Genomic DNA, 12,082 nt, shown 5'->3' on the forward strand with positions numbered 1-12,082 from the left:
AGAACCCAGGTGAACCTTGGTTAGGAAGTGGAAGGGAGGTGGACTAGAAAGTAGCAGGATGGAAATAGGGCCTTCATGAATAATGTGTGTCACCTTAAGGGGACCAAAGAGCACTCTTTAAATGAACTTTAAATGCTTCTTTAAACAATTAAAATAAAGAGATCAAAACATAGAGAGAAAGACATGAAGGCATTTCAAAGAAACTCCACTTCTTTATTTTATGGGTTCAATTATAATCTGTCCCATTATGTCGCTCACCAAAAATGCATTGAATGTCTGTTAGGTTGTCTGTTATGTAGTCATGCTTGGGAACAGAGGAGACAAGAAAAAAAAAAAAAAAAAAAAAAAAAAAAAAAAACGCTGTCCCTGGGCTCAAAGGGTTTGCTGTCTACTGGATAAGACAAAATTTGGTGGTGCCAAATTATATTATTGATAAAGGCAGCAGAGGAAGTTGAAGAGCTTAGATTCTACAGCCAGGCTATCTGGATTTGAATCCCAATTCTTATACTTTAGAGCTGTAAGATGTTGGGCAAGCTACTACACTTTGATGCTACAGTTTTCTTATCTGTAAAACAGTGCTAATAAAACTATAATACACAGTTATTATGAAATGAAATGCATTTTAATACACATTAAGGTCTTTACAGGGCCTGGCTATGATTACTATTCTTGTTTTAATGGCTTGCATGGCATGCTGTGAGAACATATAGGAGAGGAGTGAAACACAGCCCAGGATACAGCAGTAGGACGATCAGAGAGGGTTTTACAGGTGAGGTGAGAATTAAATAAAGTTTTAAAGTAGTCCAGCAGGATTTATATAAGTGTGCAGTGGTGGGAAAGTGTGGGATAGCATGTACAAGTACACAGGGAAGAGAACTAACTCACTGAAAGTTAGAGATAGATAGTGAGGTCGATGAGTAGAATCTGGACTATACTAGGGAATTAAGATTTTTATCCTAAATACTGTCCTGAATTGTTTGCCTTTATGCATACTAGTCATCTCATTCTTTGTTTATTGCAACAGTCCAACCACCCCAGCCACAAATTTCTCTTCATCTCTTATTTAATACTATACTTGGCTACAAGGTAATCTTGTTTAAAAACCATATTTAACTAGGTTATTTCTATGTACAACAACTTGTATTTTATTACTTGGACTTTGTTCCTTTACTCTTTAGACTGAATCTAAATATTTTGGCATAGTATTCAAGTTCCTCTCTCCACTGTCCAAAATGCATGTACAATTTTACCTCTTTCATTACAATAGCATTTTAGTAAGATCCAACTTCCTGTTATTCTCATCTTCCTCCTCTCTTTGCAGATTTTATTCACCCCATGCTCTGATTTCACCCAAGCAGTTTTCTCTGTGGAATTTTAATCTCCCCAGATCGATTTTAATTACTTCTTGAAGAATAGGCTCAACTTTGACCATCCTGAAGAAAAATAAATTTTGGCGACCAAAACCTCACACCATGTTGATAAGCTTCTGATGCTACAGTCTTTTGATGTTGAGCTTCACAACCACATGCCTTACTTTAAACCACCCTCCTCCTCTCTCTCTACATTGTCCACACTACTTTTCTTGTGAGTGGAGATTTTGCCTTTTGGATATCTTACTTTCCAATGTCAGTATATCTATAGTATCCTGTACACTAAGCAGTTCAATTAATGCTTGTTGGATAAATATATTATATGCAAATATACCTTATAGTAGAACTTCCTTAATAACATGCCAAGATTATCATGTAAAAGTCCCATACATCTTTAAAAAATTACTTTTCTCTTGCAAGTTTAATTGGGAGAGAATCAAAATAACAGATTATAGCTGATGTTTACTTAGGTGTATATAATTCACATAGATAAGTAGAACATTTAAAAAATGTATTGGTATTCTTTCAACTGAATGACTTAGAAAGTTGGTATTCCATTATAAAATGCAGGTGAAGATATAGAGGAATTAAGAATTTAGAGTAAATCCTTGGACATTAGAGTTTAGAAGGGAAACAATTTATTCAATATCTGCTGTGTAACACTCATCACAAGATTGCTAACTTTGCATAAATTATCTCTTTAATCTTTCTAATATCTCCTCCCAAGAGACGTAATTATAATGGTTATTTTATAGCCAATGCCTCTCTGACTCAAAAAATTTAAGAATTCTTTCCAAAGTCTTTCATCCAAGGGATGAATTTGGGGTTTGAAACCAGGTCTCTCTGGCTCCAGAACCAAAGAGCTTTGAGAGATTATGTAGACTTTATTTAGAATGACAGTGTTTAGAAATAGGTTAAATAATGACAATTTTTGACAACAAACTTTCTTGGTCTCAGTTCCTTTCTTAAGAATTTTCCCTAGATAATCTCCAAAGCTCTTATAACTCTAAATTGTTGTGAAAAGGGAGCATTTTTAAAAATCACATTAAAAAAATCTCATAGAGTCAGGTGGAAAAGTTGGTCACATCAGTGGGTTATATAACGGCTATGGTAGGGACATATAATTAGAGTGAAGGAATTAACTTTATGTTTATATCTTTATTATTTTGACAGGGCAAACAGTTATTACTTTTGTAATAAGATAAAATCTAACAAATAGGGCAAAAACTATATAGCATTTTTAGTGGTAAGTTGACCAAGTTCAAATAATCCATTAATATGTTTTATTATTTATTAAATATTGATTATCAAATTATATAAATCTAAGAAATTATATAAATTGGATATACATTTTTGCTTCTGCTAGGCTATTCTACAATGACTTTTTGCATTCTACTCTAGATAAATATGCATATGAGAGAAGAGAGATGATTCTAGAACCATGTCTAGATTCATGTGTTAATACTTGCCCTTACTCCTTTCATTACCCTAAAAGTAAAACTAGCTAATGTTAAAATGTATCTGATATTTTCGAGACCATAAAGCCATTACATTAGTAAATGTACTATACGCTCAACTATTATTTGATGTCAATAATGGAAATTTTACTAGGCATTCAAGTCTCTTCTAAATATTGTGCAACACTGTGTTATAATACATAAAAGAAAAAAAAGTTCAGAATAACATTTATGTGTAAGATAGTTAAAATGATAATTATCTTTAAAATTCTCCTTATGTCCTTAGGAATTTAGTTAAAATGATTGAGTATTCTTGAGTAAATTAGAACCAATTTTTACCCATAACCTGGAATGGACTGAATAAAAAGCCAATACACAGAATACTTTGATCACGATCAGTTAAAACATTTTTTCCACATATTGACTTCTTCCATGATTTGACCCTTGTAAAGAGGAGTTGAGTCAGTGCTAATACCTGAGCATTCTCTCTCAAATATACACAGTCACACTAAAAATTAGCTATTTCTTTTGCCTATGAGATTCTGAGCACTTTGTCACTGAACTTGGTTAGATAAAATGAAAATCTTTATATCAAGCCATCAGTATGACAGATACTCTAAGTCACAAACTGCCATTACATTTAAGGAGGGTAATTTGATATATTAATTTATACCCTCAGGGCTCAGATCTGGCTTGTAGGAAACCCTAATTAAAACTAGCCATTGGAGAAAAGAGACTCTAAGTAGAGATAAAAATGAACTCCAAGTGACTTGAAAATATGATACAAGCATAAAAGAAAAACCAAGAAATACCATGGAGGCTGAAAAATTAGTCTTTTTTTTTTTTTTACTACTTTTTACAATGAACTATGATAAAAATTCAATCCTCTCTGTGTCCTCTAAGTAAAAAGAAATCTAATGATAAGAGAACAGAATAGGGACCAATACATATTCTTAATATAAAGACCATAGCTCAGAATTGTGTCTCTATAGCATTTGCATTTGCACACACTGAACAGATAATTCTAGGCTATAGTTAAATGGCTCCAAATACAGGCTAATAAGCCACACAAAATATGTTAACAAAAGTTAAGCATTAACTGAACAGACACATGGCCTATAAAGAAAATTGTTTCTTTCTGAAAAAAAAATATATATATTTTAATAACATAGAAGAATTATTTAAGGGTAAAGAAATGTTAAGCATGTCCCAAATACTACTAAAAAAAAAGGTTATCATGAAACCTTCAGATATTGATCAACAAAGCAATTGGCTATTTGTTGACTACAATGGTATTTATGCAAACTGGAATCATATTGTTGTAAATTAAAGCAAAATTTAAAAATGGTTTTTCAACTTTGATTTTAATGTAGTATTCTACTAAGCATATGGTAAAAAAAAATTATTATTCAATAAAAATGGATGGTAACTCATACCTTAAATTCCTCCAAGATTTTGTAAATTTTCCCATGATATTCACAAAAGTTTTTCACTTCTTTGCACTCAGGACAGCATCCATTGTGTTCCACTTTAGTACATTTTGGGTGAATTTTAGGGCATTCTGGCTGGTCACAAACAGGTCCATCCAGAGCACAGACACATGGACAGTTGGAATGCCCAGGGAAAAATCGTTCTCCCAACTTGTATACAAAGCCGCTGTCATCCACACATCCTTTGCCTCGATAGTCATCAAAGATCAGATTGTCATTACTGGAGGTCTGGTCACCTTCGTCAGCAGGATAGTCTTCATGACTGATGGCAGCAGGGGTGACCAATCCAAGGATGACCAACAGAAGTATGCAAACTTCATGAATATGAAGAGCCATCCCCCTCCGCAAAGGCTTCTGGATGTGCTCCTAATATTAAATATACTCGACTCCTTCCATGGGAATAAAAGAGGGGTAGGCTGAAAATAAATATTTAAAAATAGTAATTTGACATATATAGAAAGAATATAGATTCATTTAAGCCTACACTCTTAATCTGTTTATTTGGGATCTGTTCAGAAGATAAACTTCAAATAGACTAAGTTCGTGCACTATCTACACTTTATTATAAAGTTTGGAGACTTGATCCTTGCCAATATATACAGTAAAATATGTGTTTTATGGAGTTATTCCACCTAGAAATCTTCAGCTTGAATTTACTTTATGAATTTAAAGGTCTGGCTTTGTCTAAATTGTAAAAATTGATTTTGCTAAGCCTTGAAAGGGGATTTTCCAAGTAGTTATTTACATACAACTCAAAAATAATTGCATTCACATTCTCTACTATTTTTTAAATTGTACTAGTCAGTGATAGAATGTATATATACTACAATTAACCTTATGAAAACTTGAGAGATGAGTGAGAAAAATTCTACTTCTGAAAGGGAAGAAACCAACATTTTAATATAAATTATAATTGGTATGGAGATAGTACAAAGGTCTTTCTAATTCATTATGCCCATGATTGGAGAACAACAATGGTCTCAATATAGGTTACTTTTTCCAGTCAATATAAATCTGGATTTTAAAACATAGCTAAGAGGACAAGTAGCGCAACTATTCCACAGTGAACAAAAGAAAATTTAAAATAAACACTACAAGAGAACTCCATGCATTAAAAAGAATTTGTTAAAAATAAATTTATTTTTATTATTGTCCACACTTTTATTTTACTCAGGAAGTAAGCTCCTAGTGGACAGAAAAAGTAAGCTCCTAGTGGGCAAGAAAGATGTATCTGTGATTCTTTTTTACGACAACGTGAATCTAGTATTCATGTAAAACTATTTGAATTAACTACTTCAACATATAATAAATACCATTCACACAGTCTCTCACACATCACTCTCTTTTAACATGCCAAAGATATTTGCATGTTGTATGAAAATGCCAGTGTAAAACTATTTATTGAAGTTTCCTAAAATAGAAATGAGGTATTACCATCACAGAAAATACGCCTTATTAGTTTGGTGGCATTGACTCTTGTAAACTTAGTTATTAGTGCTTGTGTGGAGTGTTGCCAGTGGAGTAATTTAAATGCTTAGAGTGACTATCATACAAAAACTCTGGAGAAACTGTGACTTTAGGAAATGATAGCTAAGAAAAAATATTGTTGAATTGTTTATTTTTCTATTTAAATGCATTTGGCTTTATGCCAATATCACTGACTGTAAATAGGACATATGCAGATCACTTATAAATATTTTATTTATAAATATTGGTTTATTTTCAGGTTATAATAAGAGCAATGATAAACCATCTCTTTTCAATCTATCATATTAAAGATAATTTAAAATCAGGTAAAGATGGGATTAGGAAACTTCATAAACTATAATATTTGCATTTTAAGTTAGATATGCAAATTCTAGTAATAGTAAAATGGAAGGTAGTATATCCATATCCTCCCTCCAAGAGAAACTGATCTCTGATATTAGAATTCCTGTTGGGTATGTAATAATAGAGGAGATGAATTTCTTTTAAAATATGTCAAAAATAATGAGTCATGACAGAACAAAACAAATGCAAGCCTATAATTCTACTTGAGTAGCTGGAAGCTCCCTTTGACAAAGCACTTTTTTCCCTCTGAAATTACTACAGAGGCCACAAACATAACAGAAGCTTCTGAAAAAGCATACATATATTTTACTAATTAAGGCATGCATTTTATACAGCTCTCAGATATTCAGAAAGTTTATTTTGGAAGAAAAAGAAGCTATTGTGGTTCCTTATAGTAGTCCAGTAGTATATGTCAATACATGCAGGATAAACTGTATAAAATACCCATATCATTCTGCTTCAAAAAGACATAGACAGAAATGATCTCTTTGCAAGCTACAGGTAGGCATTAATGTCTCAGGTTATGGTAAATGTAAACTTAAAGGTAAAAAAGGGGTGTAACACTCACTTTATATAAACATTAAACATGCTTTTATTATGAAATGCATTTTAAAATCTGCATGGAGAAAACGTTTTCTTTTTTAAATAACAAAGTTCTCAGGTTATTTGAATTTTTTTTAATCTTTATAATTGAGCTGCTCTGGTTCAGTTTAAGACACTATTTATTTAAGAAAATAAATGTTAGAGAAATTCAATAAAATGTTTATCCAAAGATTTTTAGTAAGTAAGCAAACATGGCAAAACAGATCACTTCTCAGCTAAACTTTCCCCCCTCCCCATATTGCTACATATGATTTAAAATGACTGCATCTATTTTTTTTTGAAAAAAACAAATATAACTCATGTCATAAGATACACTTACCTAATCACTCTGGAGGTAAATGGTGGTGATGGGGGTCATAGACCAATATGAACTAAAAGATCAGGTATGTTTTAAGAAAGCAGTTCCTCTTTATCCAAAGAATACATTTTCAGGCTTGTATTGAAGGCAATCCATTCTCTCTACCTCCCATTTCAAACCACAGTCAAGAAGCAGTCTCCCGCCCTTCCAGAGAGAAATACAGCAGACACATAAGAAATATGCTTTGGACCTGTCTTCAGAATTCAAAGCAAGAAGCAAAGCTGGTCCTGTGGAAATCCAGACCCCAGTAGCAGAATCATGTTGAACTTATTTTTAGCATTTTCCCAGATCCTTCTATGAAATTTCCCGGCTGATTACACCTCCTCCACACATGAGTTCATTTACACAGTGTTTGCTACGGCAGTAGAGGTGATTTGGCTAGGCTCTGTGGATCACAAACAGCAACAGCATGCTGTAGCTTAAAGCCCACTCCGCTGGCAATAACATCAGCATCATCCACAATATGTTGGTTGAATCCCCTCTTACACACCAGAAAATACTAACTGTGGACGCGAAGGAAAGGAGCAACTTTAGCTGGGTTTCTGCAGCACTGAGAGCAGTTTGCGGACTGCTGATTTGGAGCTCATTCTGCCGGCAGCCGGGAATTCCTCAGCACCACGGACAGCGCCAACTGGCTTCTGAGCCCATCTCGGTCGAAATCCCGAGCTGCTTCTTTAGACCAGACTAGTGTTCTCTAAGCAGTCGCACTTTATGCAGCTGCTGCATACGTTAGGAGGGGGAAAGGCATTTTACGTGCGAGATACTTATTTACATTACAATTACAATCAAAAGTAAAAAACAAAACATTGTAATTATGTTTAATGCATTATTGAATGGGCTACGGAAATGAAAGTTGTGGAAGAGCTTTGCATTTAGATTTAAGCCATCTGCAGTCTCTAATTATTATTAATATATAAAGCACAATTACTGTCAAAGAATCTGTGAAGATGTAGGTTCCCGATTCTACTTGACCCTTTGGTTGGAGAAACAATTTCCTTGTGTTACATGGTTAAACTTCAGGTCTTCCTGCAGCTTGAATTTGATTTTTTTAAAAAAGTAGCCTGATTCTGTTGCGGTTTGTTCTCTAATATTCAAAATCAATCTCCTGTAATTCATCTAGTCTGTCATTAGGCGTCATTGTAAAGCTGTTTCTTCCAAACCCCTAGCAAAGATGCTCTGTCTCTAAAATCTTATCAAAATGAGAAAGAAAAAAATCCAGACACAAATAAATGAGCAGAAAGTTTTTATTTTTATTGGTACCAGTATGAACACTAAAATATAAATCTAAAGCATGTTTTAAAGTAAACTGTAAACATTACCTGCTGGCATATTTAACCAGATTTTTACTGGTTTGGGACATATGAGACATGTTCAAGCCTTAAAGGGAATGCCCTCTGCAGTAGGATATGATGACCATCAAGACCACATTCGAACAGTGCCATCTGAGCCTCCGGAAAACAGATTCTCTCCATCACGAGAAAATACAACTGTGTGAGCTTCATTCTCATGGCCCACCAATTTGTGAATCTGTCCTGATTTAAGATCCAGCAAATGAATAACCCCATTGCCACTTGCCTGAGCTAATACTCGACCTGAGAGAGAGAGAGAGAGAGAGAGAGAGAGAGAGAGAGAGAGAGAGAGAGAGAGATATCAAAGTTTTATTTCCAGTGGTCACAGTTTATAAGCAATGGAATATATAATTTTGTTACAATTTTAATTCAACAGCTTCATTTTATGTTAGATGTAATTCATTAAATATAAACTACCTCCTGTTAGTATAGGTAGGAAATCATTCCAGGCAAAATTAAGCCATGCCAATGATTAGATTATAGAAATTTAAAATAAGAAGCTAAAATCCAATGCTCTGACCAGTTTATATGCCCTGCTAGCCTCCTTATATTTGGGATTAATAAATAATTTTGAGAATATGAGATTGAAAGCACTAAGTTCTTCAGCTTTCTTTTTCAAATGAATTATTTGTTAAAATTGTTAAAAGCATAGGCTTCAAATGTATCCATGGCAAAGATCTATATACATATAGACACATATAGATAAGAGTATATATATAATTTCTATTTTAAAATTTGCATTATATTAAACTTTTTAAAATAATTATACTAAATCATTACTTAAAACAATAATACACTTTTAAAAAACTTGTGACACCCATTAACTCAATGAATTTCTTTAGAGTTGAAGTAAAAATACTTCCATTTCAAAGATGACTTACAGTTTTTTACTCTGATTTAAAATTCAAAATTCTGTTAAATTTTTGTTAGACTTGAGAATTGAATGCAACACAGAGTATTCTTATAAGTTTTATAGCATGTATTTTTGAGTGAACAATTTCCTTAAAGGAAAACTATATAAGAAATCCAATTCTAACTAATACTTTTTTTTTAATAGTCCAGTAACAAACAATCAGGGAATTTAGAGGTAAGTAAAAGCAATAGAATATGTTTACACAAGTACAGTATACATTAGTACTATTCATGGGATTATCTAATCAAACTTAGAGGGCATATAGCATCCTTTCAATAACAACAGTCAAAATTTGTCAAACTCTTTCAAACATGCTAGATACTAAATTTAGTACCTGACACAAATTACTTCATATAATCCTTACAATAATCTAATGATAAAAAATAATATTAACTCCATTGTATAGGTGAAGAAAGAGAGGTTTGGAAAGGCTAAGCAACTTGATTAAGATGATACCCTATGTATGGAGCTAGCATTTAATAATTATAAGCATCTTGAATATATAACCTGGGCTTTTAATCATTGTTTTCCACATCCAGCATAGCATTGTTATCAGTGATGCCTTCTTGACAAATTTTAAGTAGGTTATATGTTATGAAAATAGAATTTGTTTGTTTCACAATGAAAATGATATCACCATAAAAGTCAGAGTGAAATATTTAATCACAAATTATATTCAAAATAGTCATGATTATCTCTAAAACAGAGAAAATTATAAAAGTAAAGTTAACCATGATAAATATGGCCTATTTGCAAACCTTTATAACTACTGGGCTTCTTCATCTAGAACAAAACCTGACACAGCAAAGATCTTTAGGATGGATTAGAGTGTCCAAAGCAGCAGATGTGAATATTTATTATAAACCCCTTTCTACTAAGTCTTTGCTGACAGAAGCATTACATATGGATTTCACTTTCAGCCTCACTCTACAGGCAATTGCTGTTTGTGACTTTCCTAAGAACTGAACAAATAACTTTTCTCTTGTAGTCTTCATGTAACAGCTAGAAAGATGGTGAATATTATTTACTATTTTTGAAATTAAACAGAATCAAAACCCATAGAGAAAAAGGAAAGAATTAGCTTTAAATCATTATCTTTTGCTGATGTCAAATCTGTAAAAATTATAATTAGAAATACTTATGAAAGTTCTTGGTAATTTCTGAGTATATTCAATAAAACAGAGAAAATTATAATGTTGGAACCTAATGATAGGATTATATAATTCAGCAGTACCATGACTCAGGTATTTTTTAAACATTGTCTTTGCTAGAACAGATTTGAGTCAGCAAGTTTACAGTGAGGTTTTTTAGGTTTACTTGAACTAAGGGGTACCAATTTATAATCATATTCAATTTTAAAGTATATTGGAATAAGGTTAAGATGGCAGTGTAAGAAAACCCTGAACTTACCTCCTCCTACAGACACATCAAATATACATCTACATATAGAGCAATTCATCCTAAAGAATTTAGGGCTGACTGAATAGCTTTCATTCGATAAAAGATAGAGGAACCACACAGAGAAGTGTAGGAAGCTGTGACATTGTAATCATGGGGACCCCACATGCAACTGGCAGTAGGGAGAAATATCATGGAGGGGCCCTTGGCAAGTTCACCTGCTCTGGGGCATAGAAACAAACAACAATTTAAAGGGCTCCTAGACTATATATGAAAATTCCATTCACTGACCCAAGGCACTTGCCAAATGGATAAATAACAGTAATAACTCCTGGGATGTGTGGAAACTCTCTGGGATCAGAGGTACTGGAGAGCACCATTGTTATATTCCTCCTTCACCAGACAAGTGAGGGTTGGAGCTTGGTCCAAGAACTCTAGCCACGTGCAAGGTCTCCATAGCATGCTTTGGCCACCTCAGGCAATGCCTGATGCAATCCCAGCCAAATGATCCACCAAGTTACCCCAGATGCCTCACACACACATTTCAGCTCCAGTTGGCCTGCTGAAACCACCCAGCACACACAGTTTACCCAGAGGCTGCTCCTATACAAGGCCACTGCATTTTAAGATCAGAAGGGGTAGCTTTTTATTCTAATACAAATAAGTAGACAAAGAAAATAAAACAAAATGAGAAGGGAATATGTTCCAAATGAAAGAACAAGAAAAACACAACAGAATAAAAACCTCTAATAAAATGAAGATAAGCAATTTGCTTGATAAAGGATTCAAAGTGATGGTCTTAAGGCTGCTCACCAAACTTGGCAGAACAGAGAAACTCAGTGTGAACATCAACAAAGAGAAAATATAATGAAGAACCAATCAGAGCTGAAGAATACAATAACTGAAAGGGGGATAAAATTCACTAGAGGGAATCAATAGCAGATTAGATATTAGAGAAGAATGAAGTAGTGACCTAGAAGATTGAATAGTAGAAATGATCCAATCAGAACAGCAAAAAAAAAAATTTTTTTTTTTTTTTTAATGAGGCTAGTATAAAGTACCTCTGGGACAACATCAAACACATAAACATTCACACTTCCAAGAGAAGAGAGTGGAAGAAAGCTTATTGGAATAAATTATGGTTGAAAACTAAACTTTTCTAAACTAGGGAAGAAAGCAGACATTTAGATTTAGAAAGCACAGTGAGTTCCAAATTAGAAGAACTCAAAGAGGAACACTCTAAGACATATTGCAAGTAAAATAGCAAAAGTTAAAGAATAAATCTTGAAGGCAGTAAGAGGAAAACAACTGGAC

General features: G+C 33.3%; 2 protein-coding genes across 6 annotated transcripts in view; both read right to left on the reverse strand.

Annotated features, from left to right (window-relative positions):
* Positions 1–7,858, reverse strand: part of VWC2L (von Willebrand factor C domain containing 2 like) — a 141,542-nt gene extending 133,684 nt beyond the window's left edge. For both annotated transcript variants that reach the window (XM_036236619.1, XM_016150054.2), the window contains exons 1-2: positions 7,070–7,858; positions 4,264–4,733 (exon numbers count right to left, since the gene is read on the reverse strand). In XM_036236619.1, coding sequence (XP_036092512.1) covers positions 4,264–4,653 — 390 coding nt within the window. In that variant the 5' untranslated portion in view covers positions 4,654–4,733; positions 7,070–7,858. The remainder of the gene's footprint in view (positions 1–4,263; positions 4,734–7,069) is intronic.
* The window catches only part of SPAG16 (sperm associated antigen 16), a 695,163-nt gene continuing 690,260 nt past the window's right edge, over positions 7,180–12,082 (reverse strand). For all 4 annotated transcript variants that reach the window (XM_016150047.2, XM_016150046.2, XM_016150049.2 and 1 more), the window contains 2 exons: positions 8,428–8,700; positions 7,180–7,252 (listed from right to left, as the gene is read on the reverse strand). In XM_016150047.2, coding sequence (XP_016005533.2) covers positions 8,525–8,700 — 176 coding nt within the window. In that variant the 3' untranslated portion in view covers positions 7,180–7,252; positions 8,428–8,524. The remainder of the gene's footprint in view (positions 7,253–8,427; positions 8,701–12,082) is intronic.

The sequence above is a fragment of the Rousettus aegyptiacus genome, unplaced genomic scaffold, assembly GCF_014176215.1.
Source record: "Rousettus aegyptiacus isolate mRouAeg1 unplaced genomic scaffold, mRouAeg1.p scaffold_m13_p_2, whole genome shotgun sequence".
NCBI classification, from domain to species: domain Eukaryota; kingdom Metazoa; phylum Chordata; class Mammalia; order Chiroptera; family Pteropodidae; genus Rousettus; species Rousettus aegyptiacus.